This window comes from Acomys russatus, chromosome 2 (assembly GCF_903995435.1).
Source record: "Acomys russatus chromosome 2, mAcoRus1.1, whole genome shotgun sequence".
Taxonomy (NCBI): Eukaryota; Metazoa; Chordata; class Mammalia; order Rodentia; family Muridae; genus Acomys; species Acomys russatus.
The window spans coordinates 73048193-73066120 of record NC_067138.1 but is presented as its reverse complement, the minus strand read 5'-3'; the positions used below and the strand labels follow the sequence as shown (position 1 = coordinate 73066120).

Genomic DNA, 17928 nt, shown 5'->3' with positions numbered 1-17928 from the left:
AGTCACTAAAGTAATTTGTGAACCAGAAACTAGTTCTGTTTCTAATTTGACATTTTGTTGGCTGCATATTTATTTATTAAATAAATTAACAAAATTCTCCTTAAAAATTAAGTCATGTTAAACACACCAAGTGGGCAAAGACCAACCACTTTTAATGTATCAAAAAGGACACAGTGGCAGTGTGTGGTTGCAAGGCTTGTTAAAAGACACAGCTTGTATCATGAAGCTGGGAAGCAAAGAAAGTATTTGTGCTAGCCTTTCTCCCTTTTCTCTTCCTATTCCATCTGTTTCCCCAGATTATGGTGCAACCCACACTCAGAGTCAATGCTTCCCCTTCAATTATACTCAGATGTGTCTTTTGCTGTTGTTTTAGGTACTTCTCAGTCAAATCAAGTTGTCAATCAGAATCAATTAGTGACAAATTCAAATCTCCACCTTAACAGAGAGAAAGCTTGTTTGAAACATCAAAACACTCACTCTTCACTCTTCAGAGTGGAGACTTACTTTGTTTAAGACATCCCATGGTGCAGCGTATTAGAGGACTCTATTAATGCTATGATGCACCATGGGTATACAGACCACTGATGGGGAAATAAATGAATTTAAATGAAAAAAAAAAACAGCTATTGAGGTGCACAATAGTTTGCACTCTTGGAATGATATATGTAGTATCTACTAAAATGGAAAAGGTCTTATTTCTAGCAGTTCTATTTACCAATATTGAACCTAGAAAATTCTTGCATGTTTGTGCTTACACGGAAATTCACAAAAAAATACCCACTGCTACAGATTCACTAAAGAAACAACACACACACACACACACACAAAACCAGACTATTATTTGCTTACTTATATGTAAGGAAAAAAATAGAAATAACATATACCTGAATCTTTTGAGGGGCCTGACTATGTAATCTGGACCATATTAGTTTTATTTGTTTTAAGGCACATGAGAGAACAGTTTAAATAAACAGCAAAGTGATGTCACCTGTAGGAAAATGGATAAAACTTTAGGAATCACATTGAACAAAGTAAGCCTGATTTAGGAAATACTACAGTTCCCCTTTTGAAATACAGATAGACAAAAAGATAGACAGACAGACAGACATGGAAGTCAAATGAAAGCTATTTGAGGGTCAGAGGAAAGATAAGGAGAGAGCATTAATGGAAAAGAGAACACTGTATAGAAAGAGAACAAATCCTAAATGCTTTCTTTCATATGTCAAAACCATACTTAAAATTTGCACTATAACTTGTCATGGAGAGAGATGCAGATATAGTAAGAGTTGAGAAAGCAAAAGTGGGTAATAGGATGAATATGAACAAAGTATAATAATATACAAGTATAAAACTGTCATAATAAGCCCATTATTTATGTAATAATTAAAAATTAACACTAAAGAAATAGAGGCTGAGAAGTGATAGATTCCACCTTTAGTCTCAGCACTTAGGAGGCAGAAGCAGGTGGATCTCTGTGACTTGAAGACTACCATGGTCTATAGAGGGAGTTCCAGGAGAGCCAGAGCTACAAGGCAAAATCCTGTCTCAAAAATGAAACAAGAAAAAAGTATAAACTAAATAGATGAGTCAAAATGCCGTTATTTCTATTTCAAGGTTTTACATTTGGTCTGTTCTGGAGGTTGTACAGTTTAATTTCTCTACCAGTGTCCATCCATCCATCCATCCATCCATCCATCCATTCATCTATTCATCCATCCACCCATTCTTCCATTATCCTCTTCATTCATTCATTCATTCATTCATTCATTCATTCATTCACTCATTCATTCATTTCTCATTCATTGATTATTTTCATCACTTTCACTGGACACAACTTGGTTTCCTTTATAAGTCACGGCAAATTTCAGTGAGCAAACTTTCCATGTATTTCAGTTCTGTGTAGATTTCACTCTAGAAAGCCTTCCTTTCCTCTTAACCCAGGTTTGTACCACTCCTGAGTTTTCCCATGGTCCTACTCTGCTCCTCATACCATGGAACTTTTCATTTATGATGATGTCCATGATTTCTCTCTGTGTTTTCTTTACACTGGGAAAAAAAAGAGTCAACAACTGGTCAGAGCTGAGTCTAGTCCAAACATAGTGAATGGCAGAGAACAGACAATAATATTTTAAATGAAATGTGTTACTGAAAACGGTTATACTGAATTGAGACTATGTAGTGAATGAATGAATAAATGAACAAATGAATAGATATAATAACAAAGTGGATGACTGGATATTAAAGAGAAAAGCCTACAAATAAATAGGACCTAGAAAGAAAGAAAGAAAGAAAGAATGAATGAAAGAAAGAAATTGCTGACTCAGCCGAAGAGCAATAGAAACAACCTGCAGGAGCCACCTGTGCCTGAACTGGGCTAAATGGTGGCTTCAGTTGGCATCACATGTCTGCTGCACCAAGTCACATGAGTGCTTGTTTCTTTTTATCTCCTCCAACTGCATATTAAGAATCAAAGCAAGGACTTTTTTTTTTTTTAAACTCTCTTCATTATTGCATGCCTAGCAACTAGAAAATATCTGGACTCAAGTGAAAACCATCAAAGTAGTCACAGAAAAGATAAACTGATGAGTGAATGGGCTCACACTGATCAGCACGAGTTCTGAGCATTTGGACTCCAAAGGAAGAATTTGGGATCAGATATGTAGAATTCTGGAGGCAGAGTTACAAGAACATCCACCTACATGCTGAGAACACAATTCATTTACTTCCAAATTGAAATGATAATGCCAGGGAGATGAGACACGATAGTCAGATATAAAGTTGGAATCATGACTGTCTGAAGATGAAAGAATCAGTAAATGCATACAATGGGCTACATGAGTAAGCAAGTTGGGAAAGAAGAATGTGGAAGGATGGTTTTGCTTTAGCATTTGAAGTGAATATGAGAAGAGAGGCACTAAAAAAGAGAATGACACTTAATAGCTAATAGAGCCACCCACTTAGGAAGCTTCAGATCTGCCACCTGCTAGACCTGTAAACTCTATCTTGTCCCTTCTCTTTTGGAATTTCGAATCATTATCTATTCTTTGGGAATAAGGGGATTGTTGTAAGTGTTAAGCTCACTGGTGTTATCCAAGTGAAGCCTTTAGTAAGTGTCTGACACACACTCAGTAAACACTTAGTAAGTTTTAGCGTCTTTGATTCTCTTTGCTGGTTGAACTCGACCCATTATTCCATCCCAGAACCATTTTTTTTTTTTAAAAGGTAGTGCAGAATTTGAAGAATTTATAGTCTAGTTCCAAGTTTAGATCTCACTTTTTCAAGTTTTGGAGTCAGTCTTCCACCAGAACATCATTTACATAGATAGCATTGTTTCCCCGCATAGCCTGAGAACGTTGAGAAATTAGCACCACTTCATCTTCATTTCCAAACATAGAGCGCAGCACCAAATAGGCAGCCAGTGAATGCTTGTTGAATGACTTATTAGATGGGTGAAAATGACAGATGCAAAGATGAATGAGTGAGCAGCTATTTGCTGTTCTGTGTTTGACTTGACACCACATTATTCATCTATGTATCTATGTGTATATCATCCACATCATCTATCTATCTATCTATCTATCTATCTATCTATCTATCTATCCATCCATCCATCATCTGTTAGTTTTATACAGAATCTTCATCCTGAGAGAATCTCAAGACTGTATGAAAGCCAAGAAAACTAGCCCTTCCAGGGTCACAGAGAACTGAATGTGTAATGTGTATTCTCTGATCCCAGCAGCCGGCCACAGGAGCTGAATGTTGGCTAGTGGTCTCAGCCTTGTATCCCCGTATTCTACATATTGTACTTAGAAAGCTGGACAAGTCAGTGCAAATCTCAAGCTTCTAAGCTGTACCTTCTGATATGAGTGTGTGGTAGAGTGGTTTGGCAGGAGATTTTAGAATTATATCTGGGATTTGAACCTGCTTATGTGTTTCCTAGTCATTCAAGACTGGACACATCATTTTGAGGTTTGACTTTCTTACTTGCTTTTTAAGTGCTTAGAATGCATTTAAAGCACACAAACAATAAACTATTGCTGTTGGTCATAAGTAACACATTTCCATAAGGTTTTCTGAGACATAGTGCCATAAGGACTAATTATTCTAAATAATTCCTATTGAATCCTTTTAGTGCAAAAAAATACAAAGCTCACTTTTCATCTAAATTACTTTCTTTGTGTTGATTTGTCTACAGAGAAAATCTTAAGTGTTGACTACTCATTTTATATTTTATAGGAATGAAAACTGAGGCCCAAAAGGTGATCCAATGTGCCTTGGTGTTACAAGCTGAGTTAGTTTGTCAGCTATTAGAAAAGTTGATGCTGGCCCTTTAATTCTGATAGTTTCAGTTCTCATACAATGTAGGGTTTTTATAAGAAGATGGAACCATTCCACATTTCTTTTTTGTCTTGGCCAAAAGTAATCAGTCTACCAGAAACTTCTGTGGAGTAAGCATAGAAGGCTCTCTCCATCAATGCCATACCTTAGGAAGCTATCTCTAGTGCAGATAACAGAAAGAATAAATATTTTTGTTGGGAGAAAAAAATGGAGACTAAGGTCAAAGGGAATCATGTAATGGGTTGAGTCAGACAAGAAAGAAACCCCTCCTCACTTCTCCAAAACAGCTTTTATATAGAACTTGTATAAAAGCCAATTTATTTGATATGAAAAAGTTTAAAAGCAGCAAACTCTCTCCCTCTCTCACACACGCACAAACTTTCTCACACTTAATTGCAGTAGTGTTCAATATTCAAATTACTGAAAGATAAAAACAGGAGTTGAAATGGTAGATGGACGTGAGGTGATGTGCTTTCCTTTTATTCCTCAGTGATTCCAAACATATTCAGCTGAGAAAGCCCAGACCAACCCAGCATTGGTCTCCAACAGTTTTTTCTTACTCTCAAGGGAGGCACAGAGTGGGTGGTGGAGAGATTGCTCAGTGCTTAAGAGTGTTTACTGGCCTTTTAGAGGACCTAAGTTCAATTCTCTGCCCCCACATGGTGGCTCTCAACCTTCTGTAAGAACCTTTCTGAAAGATTCAATGCTTTCCTCCAGCCTCTATAGGCACACATATGGTATACATATGTTCACACGGCAAAACATAGACATAAAATCAAAATAAATACATTTAAAAAAAGGGAAACAGGAAGGCTAATCAGTACCTCAGTCTGGCACTTGTCACATACTAGAGACTATGTTTGGCTGCCAACTGAAAACAATGGTACTTTAGAGTGTGGAGCTGACAGTCATGCTTTTGGATATGAAGTGGCGTGGGGGACCACTGTCTCTGCTACAGAGGCCAGGGGATGCTGTCTCCTCAGCATCCAGGTTGAGTGCTTTCATTGAAGGGGCCATTCTGAGTGGTTCTTGGCATTCCAAGTAAATAAGCCTACACAGACTGCCTTCCACTCATATTTGTAAATTGAAAGAGTAGCTTTGAGAGTGAAAGAAAACTTGGAGATTCCTGGGCCTTAGAGCTCACCAACAGCAGTGGCTGTTAAACTTTAACCAGCCAAAGAATCACCTGGAGAGGCCCTGCTCATGGCATTTCAGACTCAGTAGGCTGACCAGGGCCAAGTGAGGCTGGTGCAGCTGATCTATGGCCACACCCTAAGAGGCTGCTCAAGAGCAGTGGATCTGAAACTGCATCATTTATTATAATCATTTCATGAGATGTGTACAAGTCCTGATCGTCAGGCCTCCATCTTACTATTGAATCAGTACCAGGAGGAAAGTGGGAGAAACATAAGGAGAATTGGGCAATTTAAAAGGATATCAAAGATTTGAAAGCAACAGCCTAATTTAAGAACCACAACTTGAGTACAACCTCCATCTTATAGAACTGAAGCAATTAAGGAACAGAAAGATAAAGTGACTCATCCAAGATCACAGGATGAGTAGTGGCTTAGCAGAGAACAGAACATAGGGTCCTTTTTCTTCTGTTTCATTCCCACCATTCTGCACTTATCAGCTCATGTATGTCAGTTCTCACAGGCTCATAAATCAAGTCAAAAGATGAAAGCCATCTTTAAGCTGAGGTCTTGAGGCATCTTTTATTTCTTTCTCCTATTATTTTATATAAAAAACTTAAGTGGCTACAAATTTACAGAACTTTACCACTCCAGAAAAGTGACAGATAGACGAGACAGGGTTATGGAATATTTTCATGGAAAGACAATGTACTTAAGTTACAGTCTCAAACACAAACCGAGTGTTCCCTCTGAGTTCTCAAACAGATGTTCTCCATCTCTCATTCAATGAATGGGCAAGGTTTTGCCTGAGATGTGCACATTAATTGCTGGCATTTAAAAGGAAGTGCTGGTAAAGTGTTTAAAAGCGGCTCCGTCTCTTAAAAAGATTAAAAGTTTCCTTGCAGAATTTGGTTTCAATTAATGATTGACTTCATAAATATTTTCGAGTGCACACAGTAGATATCATGTCGCATATCATTTTAGAACTGAATAAAGGACCACAAAAAGCTTGCAGAAATCATGCAGGTCTTTCATCATACAGAGGAAAAATGAGGGCTCAGAGAGAGAGTAACTAATTTACCTAATATTAGTAAGTGGGCTGAGTAGGGCTAAATATGCAGTATCTGCCCCCTGAACTTTGACCCATTATTCAAAATGTTCCCCACCAGGATTTCTTGCACATAGGAAGTCTCATACAAGGTTTGTTGAATGACTACACCGTCTCTTACACTCAGATTAGGGAGGTAAGCCTCAACCACTTTTTTAAAGATGATAATAGAAGTTAGGCTAAATTTTTCACAGAGTATAAATTGCATCCACTGACTTAGGGTTCAATTCCAATCTCTGCTCACCACTCCATAAACAAGTGACCTCATGTCTGAAATTCTCTTTTCTCCTTCTTTGCAAATTGATAATGATTATAGGGCTATGGGTGTCAAGTGGATGAAATGAATGAGTGACACCGGCTTTATTATAGCCTTCTGTCTGGTAGACAGGACACTATGGTTTGGATCTAAATATCGCCAGAGAGTTCATGTATCAAAGGTTTTGCTCCCAATGAAGTACAGTGCAGAGGTGGAAGCTTTTGAGAGGTGATTGGATCACAAAAGCTTTGACGTTATAAAAAGGTTAATATATTCATGGATTCTTAAACTTATTGATATCTGGTGAATGGATCCTATGATGAAAATGAAGGTCTCTTTGCTTTCAGGACTCCATAAATGAAGCATCTCTGCCATACTAAATGCTCCCTGCTGTGATGTTCTGTTCTACCTCTAGCAATGGTCATTTCCAAAAGACAATGGACCAGAAGTTCTGAATTTGGAGGCAACATAACTTTCCCCTTGATTTCCCTCAGGTTTATTTATTTACTCTTGTCACAATGACAAAAACCACACACACAGACACAACACTAATGATCTCATCACAGACATCTTTTGTATAAGACACATATTCTGAAGTTGTAAAGAAAATGCTAGAAAAAATGCTTTAAAAGTAAATGTTAAAGGCAAATACATTGAGCATCTTCTTTTCACCCACAGAAGCAGCCATGGATCTGTACAAATCAAGCTCCTCAATGATCAAAGGAGTTAGGAACGCCTTTCTACCCCCAGGAACTAAAAGAAACAGAAAGATTGTGACTAGAGTATTCAATGTCTAGGAATGTTTTCATGCGGTTGCCTAGGCATGTGCCCAAGACCCACAGAAACTTCTGCTTCCATCACCATTTTCATACACTGGTGAGACAATCAGAATGTGCAACTCTACTTTGCTTTCATAGACTTGAAAAGCCTCAGTAAAGTTCAGTTCTCCCCTTTTCATGAGTAATAAAGGACTTTTTCAGTTTCCCCTGTTTGCTCTTGAAAAGACCAAGTTTTGGCTAGATAAATAAAGGTCACAGAGAAGAAATGTCACCACACAGCTAACCGTTTTGATGCCACCAGTGACCCTACCCCTTATAACTCCTCTGCCTTATTAACACATATTCTACACTCAACACTAGGATCCAAACTCTAGAAGTAAGTTTGGCTAAGATGACCTTTCTCCATCTAGAACAGGACCTTCTGATTTTCTCCACATCTCTCCCCAGCCCATCCATTTCATCAGCTCTTGAGAAGGAGCAGGTACTCACGTGTCCATGAATCTTCTGCTGAGGTGGAGCAATGAGGCTACGTCTTCCTGGAGAGGTGGGTCCCGGAGCACTTTATACTGCAGTGGTTTACACTGCAGGCAGAGTGGGCTGTCTACAGTGGAGGTCAGCATGGCAGCATCAATCTCCATGTACTGATCAAGAGTATAGATCTGGATGCCATATACTTCCTCACCCACATCCCGGAGTCTGATGGTAAGTGGGATATCACAAAAAACATTTTGAGGACCCAAGGAGATATTCTTTCCACTGACGGTCAATAGTTTGATGTCATTGACAGCTCCACTAGAGTCCCAGTCAATGGAGACAAAGGTTACCCAGATGGTCAGAGACTCAGGGACCAAGGGGTAGCGGAACTCTAGCTCTAGGTAGCAGCTTTGTGGCTCCGAGCAGAATGGAGGGACTGTGTGTGGGTTGACTGAATTTGGACTCCAGGTTCGGACACTGGATTTACAGAGTTGCTCAACATCTGGATGACCTATGGAGGAAAGAGGTGCAAATGAGTTCTTACTTCATTATGGTTTCCATAGACCGAAGAAAAGATTTTTTTTTCTGATAAGAACATAGAAGTAAAAGAGTAGACCTCAGTGTCATGGAAAATCTGCCATCTATAGAACATTCGGCCCATCCCTAACCCTGCAAAACAGATCTCAGATGAGTCATCAAACGTTTGAAGTGAAGTTCAAGTGTCTTACTACCAATCTAATGCCCAGACTTTCCTTCCTAAGCTTCCATTTATAGGCTTTGATGTCTTGTATAAAGAGAAAGAAGAGACATTTTGCTGAATATTCTTTATGTCCCATGAGCTTGTTTAATTCCTGAAGCATTCATTTTCTAAATGATGTAATTAAAGCTACTAACTTGCACTCGCAGTATACTAAGATAATCAATTTTATTCCTTCTCAAGTCTCTGATGGGGTTGAAGACCAGATAGTTTAGTTTTACAATTAAGCTTAGTTTTTTATGGCTTAAGATGTTTTTAGGTCTAGATAGATGTTTTAAATTGATAATGATGAAATATGATAGATATTGATTTACATTCAGAATTTTAGATGCACCAAGATAGGAAAGACATTTTCTTCAATGATGTCAAATACAAATAATCAAAACACTAAGAATGTAACATGTACAAAATTCCTGATTGTGTCATGGTTTTTCTTGCTATAGGTAGTTTATTGTATACATGTGTAATAATAAAATATGTGTGTAAAAATAAAAAATATTTTTAAAATGTTATTCCTCATTTCTTCAGTGACCCATTTATGACTTTGTGTAATTTTTGGAGTTTTTCTGTTTGTTATCTGTCATCATTTCATTGTGATCAGATAGAACACAAGGTAGTATTTCTACTCTTGAGACTTGCTTTGTGTCCTAATATATGATATGTCCTGGAGAAAGTCCCATAAGCCACTATGTAGAATGTATATCCTTAATGATTGGCTGGAGTACCGTGTAGATATATGCTTTGAGGTTACTTAATCTCAATGCTTCCCTGTTTATGTTTTGTCTGTACGACTTGTATACTGTGAGAGTGGTGAAGTTAATTTGTGGCTCTACCAGTAGTAGTATTTTTTTTTATAATGAAATTGGTGCTCTTATGTTTGATGCATATATGTAATATATTTCTCTCTTTTTTGAAATTATAATATCTCTTGATGTATTGATTCTTTAATTAGTATGAAGCAGTCTTTCTTGTCTCTCCTAACTGGTTTTGGTTTGAAGTGTATTTTGCCAGGTATTCAAATAACTATGCCTGCTTGCTTCCAGTTTTATTTGTTTGGAATAATTACTTTTTCCATCCTTTACCCTAAAATGATGTTTATCTTTAATGGTGAGATGTGTTTATTGAAGGAAGCAAAAAGACAGTCCTTATTTATTTAAAAAGATGATGTAATTAAGATTCAAAAACATATACTGAATTGAACAAAGGTTTAAACTTTAAAGTCCCTATTAAATGGGATAACTAAAACCGAAGTCTAGTGGTATCATTGACTTTTGTCCAACCTGTTTATACTTAGAAAAGCCCAAGAAAATAGCTAGGCAGAGTGGGCTATCTACAGTGGAGGCCAGCAGATATAGGACCCACCCCTTAGACAGAGATTCCGCCAGAAAAGTAAACTATAAGTGGCAGAGTTGTACAACAGACTTGAGGCCCTTTGATCTCTCCTCCTTCCTTGCCTTATATGGGATCATTCCATACCACTGGGCTTTTCTGAGTCCTGTCCATTTTTACTCAGAACAGGGAAGTAAGAGAAGAAAAATTGTGACCTTGCTACTTTTCTCAGAGAAAGGATGCTTCAACTCTACTAATCTCAGTCTGAAGCAACTTCTGCATGCTTCTGTGCTGAGGTCACATCTAGGCCTTCAGAGAAATCTCTTTCGTGCTGCTGAGAAAAGTAATCATAATTCAACATGTAGATCAGGTCTTATTTGCTTATGGGAGTTCAGTGAGAAACTGAAATCATTGATGAGAACAGGATAAGAGAATTTCAAGGTGTATTAGTAGGCATATCATTTGCCCCTTTGATATCACTGGGTGGTGGTGTTTGTGTTGTTATTGTATAGTGAGTGAGCATGTTGGATATTACTAAATCAAGAAAAAAAGAAAAACAGTCTAATCTGAGTAATTACCACAACACAAGCATTAAAATATAGGATTTTTTTGGTGTGTGTGTGTGTGTGTGTGTGTGTGTGTGTGTGTGTGTGTGTGAAAGAGAGAGAGAGAGAGAGAGAGAGAGAGAGAGAGAGAGAGAGAGAGAGAGAGAAAGTATTAAAATGGAGATGGTTAATACCTTCTATATTCTTATCTTTTTGCAGTGAGGGAAAGGTGAGATGCTACAAAATGGAGATGGCAAATAGAAGAGGAAAAAAAGAGAAGTACTGGGACATGGAAAATGCACAAAGACATTTTCATATATAATACACTGAACCAAGAAAACATAATCTTAACTACAAGAGTTCTACTACAACTTGATTAGGTTTTTCCTCCACTAATAGTCATTGCTTGCTAAAAGTAGCTTTTGGTTTAAATAAAAAGCACAATGACTCTTCAGCTGAAGTTTTCGTATTCTCCAATCCACTGTATTCTGACTCTCAGCTTTGGATTGTGACATGTGGATCTCTTTATGCATCCAGTATCTATTATCCAAGACAACAGTTTACAGTAATAAGAAACACTCTCTAATTATTAATTAACTTAAATGGCTGCCATCAAAGACTTGTAAGACAGTTAATATTTCTGCCTTTGCTTTACCGTTCTATTTTACTCAGCGTTGAGAGCCTTCTGTCAGTACAGAACCCTACATATAGAGATTACACATAGTAGATATTTGAACAGTATTTGGTTAACAGTAAGCAATCCTCTCTTGCAAATATGGTATTTATAAAAAGAAGATGGCATTTTAGAGCCTGCTGTCCAGTGGTTGGTGCCAGGTGAACATGTGCTTCCCCTGGAATTGACAAAGTATAAAGTGATCATTCTCCCATCCTTGGAGAAAATGACTATCGATGGTGGGAAGCTACAGGAGAAGAAAGATAACAAATCTCTTTGGCTTATAATTTGTTTCTGTTTTCTGGTTAATCAACAAAGGAACCAAATGCTTTCCAAAGAATAAGGTAAGCCTGATCATTATTTTCAAACAGGTACATACGGGTAGCAATTTTAGGAAAGCTTCTACTTGTCTGGTTACCAGAGAGAGATTCTTAGGTATAAAAAAGGACCATAAGTGTCATGAAGTCCAACTTATTACAAAGCATCAAGCCTATTAGCAATAATATCAGATTTCATACAATGACCATCCTCTTTGTGTAGACACTGCATGAAGCACTGCATGCCTCAACTCTCCTCATACAGGCAGCAAGCAGACTCATCTTACAGTTGAGAAAACCAAGCCTCAGATGGCTAAGCAATGCTCTTATAGTTAATAGAATATCACTGGATAGTTCTGGACCAAGCAATATGTCAGACTTTGAAGCAGTTATAGTTGAGTTAAAATCTCAACTATTCAGTTTCAGCTGTGTTACCAACTTCAGTGCTGTCATGAAAAGGAATGAGGAATAGGAAAGAAGGTCTTAAAAATGAATCATTTCAAGTATAGACAATGGTTGAGAGAGAACATGAATTAAGATGGGTTATAGTTTCACAAAAAGAGAGTATTAAGTGCTACCAGCAGGATAAACAGAACCCACATTAGAAAGTATTTGTATGTCACATCATACAAATGAATTTTACACTTAGATAGATAAAGGGCTCCTGGTAAATTTTAAGCAAGTAGGTGACTTAAAATTGTCTTATAAAAATAAAATTCTGCTTAGAGAAATAGATGCTACCTATTTATCAATCATCCATTTATCTGTCTATTCATTCTCCCATCTGTCCATCCACCAATCTACCAATCCATAATCCATTAATCAAGCCATCAATCCACCCATCTACCTACCCATGCAACTAGCCATTCATCAATATGTATATCTATATATGGAAATAATAATTACAGAGTCCTCAGTATGTATTCTGTATTAGGCAAGTACCTGGAAAGTAGGTTTCCAGTTGTGTCCTTTGTGCTCATAGACCTATAGTCTGGTAATGCAGCAAGAATAGTCTTATGCTAATACAGAGAGTACACATCTATGGTTTGGACAAAGGGACCATTGGATATCATGAGTTAGTGTCCCTGAGGAGGAACAAAGATAGGCATGTGTTTGAAACTGATTGGATATATGGTTGTGAGACACAGAGAAGAACTAAAGAAAGAAACAAAGAATGGAAAGAAAGAAGGGAGGAATTAAGAAATTGAGGGAGAATAAAATGATAAAGGGGCAAAAGAAACAATGAAAAGAGAGGTACAAGGTCCTGTTAGTTCATCATTAATACATATCGTTTTGTATATTTAATAACTACATGAAAAAGCCCACGTTTATATAAGCAGTCCACAAGAAATAAAGTCACAGACATGTACAGAAATCTATGGATACACACATCTGCTGATCGAATTTTCTATTTACAAAGATCTATACAGACATTCATTGTATGGCAGCTGTTGTCATGAACACAGATATAGTGCCAAGATTTTTTTCAGATAGATGCTTCAGCACACCTATGATCTTCTAGGAAGAACAATGGAGCAAGCACTCATACAAACAGGAAAGAATGAAAATAGGTGGTGCCACATGCCAGTCTCTCATATGAAGTCCAACACTTGGAATGAATTTTATACTAGGAGACATGATCTTGAGTGGAATTTGTGTCAGATTCACCCACGTAATTTCTGGATTATATATGTAACATGGTAAGTACTTTAAGAAATATGTACCTATGAAATATGGACTTTATTCTGGGAATATAACTGTTTTCTGTGCACAGAAGTGAGTTGTTTCCTTTCTTTTTCATTTTGTGGTTGTTATGTTTATTGTTTCCACTGTGGAGTAAAGTGAATTGAATGCAGTGCATAACCAACAGTTGCTTTAAAAAGGACAATCTTTTGTCTCACTAATATGGAGTTAAGAAAGGGCATTACAGTTTGAGTCTTCATTCTGCGGATCAGATATGTTATGAGAACTGTAAGAATTTCAAAGACAGAGTAGTTGGTGGTTGCATGGTGAGGAATACCTCTTTTAGGTATGCCCCATACTTCTTTTTTCAACCCCACAGATATGTCTGTCATGGCTCATGAATTTGGGAGTTTTTTGTTAGTTTAGGATATCCCAAAACATTTTTAATACATTTTATTAACTTATTCATGTTACATCGCAACTGTTATCCCATCCCTTGTATCCTCCCATTCCTCCTTCCCTCCTATTTTCGCCTTACTCCCCTCCCCTCTGACTGTGACTGAGGAGGACCTCCTCCCCCTGTATATGCTCATAGGGTATCAAGTCTCTTCTTGGTAGCCTGCTATCCTTCCTCTGAGTGCCACCAGGCCTCCCTATCTGGGGGACATGATCAAATATGGGGCACCAGAGTTCATGTGACAATCAGTCCCTACTCTCCACTCAGCTGCGGAGAATGTCCTGTCCATTGTCTAGGTCTGGGTAGGAGTTCAAAGTTTACTACACATATTGTCCTTGCCTGGTGCCATAGTTTGAGCAGGACCCCTGGGACCAGATCTGCCCATCATAATGTTCTTCTTGTAGGTTTCTAGGACCCTCTGGATCCTTCTATTTCCCCATTCTCGCATGCTTATCTCACCTAGAGTCCCAATAGGATGTCCTCCCCTCTGTCCCACTTTCCTGGTAAGGGATGACTTTCATGGGACATATCCTTTGGGCTAGTGTCCAGATATAAGTTAGTATATACCATTTGACACTTTCTGCTTCTGGTTTAACTCACCCATTATGATCATTTCTAGGATATCCCAAAATTTAAACACACAAAAATAAATGAGTTGAAAATGAGTTGGGAAGTGAATTATAGAGTTTGGCTCATGGAAAAGTTTATTTCTTCAAAAATAGTAAAAGGGTCTGAGCCAAATGGATCATGGAGTGTATAATAGGATGCTCTACGAGTGGAACAGTGCCCTTTCCTGTCAGCAATGTAGTAAATGCATATAGGCAGTTCCAGTAGTCTTTAATAGAATCAGCTTAGATATTCAGGGGTCTCCACATTTCTACTTGACTATCAATTACATGTCACCCTTTGAGAGAATCAGGACAAACCAAGAACAGTTTTTACTGACTGAAACATTTGGTTTAGATGAAGGTGTGTAGCGACTGGAAATCACATTACTCAAATGAGTAGAGTGACCAAGATGATTTTCACCAAGGGTGATCCCTACTGATATGCCTCCCAAATATCTCACAACACTGACTTTTCCCCCCTTCTTACTGCCTCAGAAATCACCCTGGCATCACCAAGGACATCATCCTGACATCATCTCAGACATCAGTCTGGGATGACCTTAGACATCACCCCAGACATCACCTTTGCCTACCTGAATTCTAGCAACAGGCAAAAGCTTCCTACTTCTCATCAGGACCTTCATCCTTTAATTTATTTACCATGGAGCAGCTTGAGTGCTCTTTGGAACCTGCACACCTTTCCATTTTGCCTGCATTTTCTAATTGCAAAACTTTTATCTGAGATATTTATAAATGACTTCTGGTATACAGGTACTTAAAAGGCACATAAACCAAAGACCTCTTGTCAATAAGTCATAAAAAAATTACTTTAAAATTATTTTGCTATAGACATACAGCATTGTTGCTTATTAAAGTAAAAAAGCACAATTGCATACTGATGACATGAATATGCTTGTCCGTACATAAAGAAATGAAACTTGGCTGAATATTCAGTATCACAAGACATAGACTATCTGCAATGGCTTTGCACATTTGACTGATATTTTGATTTGTTAATCATGACTGCTGAGAATACTGCCTTGTACAAAATATTATACACAACTGGCAGAAGTATGTGTAGGGCCACTTCAGAAATTGCTGGAAATTCTGTTTTAAGTTTGAGTGAAAACTCAGTTAATTTTTTAACTGAAACTCAAATCAGCAACTTGAGCATCATAAAAAATAAATATTTTAACACAATGCATATCCTGATGTATGAAGTTGATGTATGCTGAGACATGATAATAGGGAAACACGAAAATCATTGTTTTCTGTAATTATGTCACTAGTTTTTTATATGAACACAACCACACTGTCCTTACTCAATGTCCAATACTCTTGAATCTGAGGTGTTGTAAGCAAGTATCCATTAGCATTAGTGGTGCAAGGGCATGAACTGTGTAGGGTACAGGTGTGTTCAGTGACGTTGTACAATGCAGCACAGGGTTGTATTACCAGAGATGCCTCGGATTCTTTACATGTTTGTGACTTAATTTTTGGTGGTGAAAAGTCCAGAAACCTCCAACTTTTGTAAAATTTTCTGCAACCCTTATACGGCATTTCATCCCACAGTTCATAGAGGAGTGATCCTCTCTGACCTAAGGACATGACATTTTCCCCCTGTTATCAGTGGGTATCCAAGCCCTTATGTGGGCATTATCCACCTCAACTGTCCATTTTCTGACACCCTCACTGTGCTGTTCATGCTGGAAATCCAAATAAATACACACAACATTATTAGGAGCTTTTGTTCAGGTAACTTATATTTATTCATAGATATACTATTGTGTAAACAGAGACATTGTAAAGCTACAAAATGTAGAGTGCACATGCTATTAAGGACTAACAACAGCTGATGCTCCGTAGCCCTGGAAAGCTCCACTGTAGTCTCAGGAGAGAATGGAAAAGACATAGCAAATCATGCCATAATAACTATAAAAATAATTCTGACTTTGAGGACACTCTGGACCACACCTAGGAAACTTCTCCTCTTTAAATATTAAAAATACTTCAGTGCTCAAATGTGTTTAGTGACATTTAGTGGGAAGCCTAATTCTGCAGTCCTGGGTGAAATCTTTTTTCTATTAGGTCTTTAGCCCTCTGCTTCATTCAGCATGTCCTCTTCTCACCACGTGGTCAGTGCCCATTTGCTTAGTGCATTTCTGGTATATTGCCAGCATAGCCTCAGCTGTGTACCTATGACTGTTCCCAGTGTACTCTTCCCATGGCATCTACAGAGGATGCCACTACGCAAAGCATTCTCAGGTGTCAGAGATGCCTAGTTTCTTCTTAGTGGGTCTCATTTGGGTGAAAAAAATTGTGCCTGCAGAGTCACGGATAATATCCCAAAGGAGTGAAACATGCCACAGTGAAGACGATCATTGAGAAGGTTCCTTCACCACATGGGGACTGGAGCTTGATGACCTCAGGTGTCCCTTCCAAGTCTGACAGCCTGTGACTCTCTGAGGCTGAACGAAGGGCTTCTCCCAGACATTCCTCTAGCTTTATTTTCCAGATACATTTATTTAGAGTTCCCAAGTTCAAATCTCATTTTTATTTTAAGCTATTTTAGAAAATAAAGCACAGGGGCATCAATTTTCAGCTTCACTTTCCTCTCTGATCCTTTTCTTTTGCTTTAGTCTATCTTTGGCTTTTCCTTTTCAACTCTCTTTCTAAAAATATAGAGGACAGAGAAAGAATTCTCACTGATGTCCTGCAAGTGGATGGGTTCTGTTCCCTTTGATGAACTGATGTCATAGTGTCTCACCCAGTGACTATGGACACCATCTGACCTGCCCTGACACTTTGTGGGACTGTGTGGGGACAGGGTCAATGTACAAATGTCTCAAGATAGGGAAAGGGAAGTGTGATATGTAAAGGAAGTCACAGGTTCACTGCCAATCTGACTTCAGGACTAAGTGACAAAATGCAACAGTTAGAGTTTGGTAAAACTGTTTGCTTCTATAGTACACAGGACTTGTTTTCTATACAAAAGAACTCGGTCATTGGCTTCTGGGAACACCTGAGAATACCCTTTGTAAATGGCAGGATCTGATCATAGGTGGAGATTAGAACAGTGCCAAACAGCAAAAAGGATACATGGGAAAAATAAAAAGAAAGAATTGTGACACATACAAGAATGGCTGAAGAAGAATCACAAATGATTTATGCTTTGAAATCTCCCAATATATATAGTGACTCCAGTGTGACCTAGCTGTACCCACATAGGTCTGGGGTCTGTAAGTGATATGAACACTTCCATATATCATGTGCCTTTGGCCAATGTTTAATACTTCGGTGACTTTGATTCATCATATGTAACATGAGCATGGCATGTGCAGAAGAGTACATGTGCTCAAAAATAATTGTTAAAGAGTGCACGAATAATGTTTAAGAATGTTAAAGAGAACACAATTCCATGCACATCAAAATTGTTTTCTGTATGCCATATTTCCCAATAAGTATCTGGCT

At 38.0% G+C, this 17928-nt stretch overlaps 1 protein-coding gene across 1 annotated transcript in view; it reads right to left on the bottom strand.

The window, feature by feature from the left end:
- Positions 1–17928, bottom strand: part of Pappa (pappalysin 1) — a 245077-nt gene that overhangs the window by 151647 nt on the left and 75502 nt on the right. The window contains exon 7 of the mRNA XM_051163182.1: positions 8104–8599. Coding sequence (XP_051019139.1) covers positions 8104–8599 — 496 coding nt within the window. The remainder of the gene's footprint in view (positions 1–8103; positions 8600–17928) is intronic.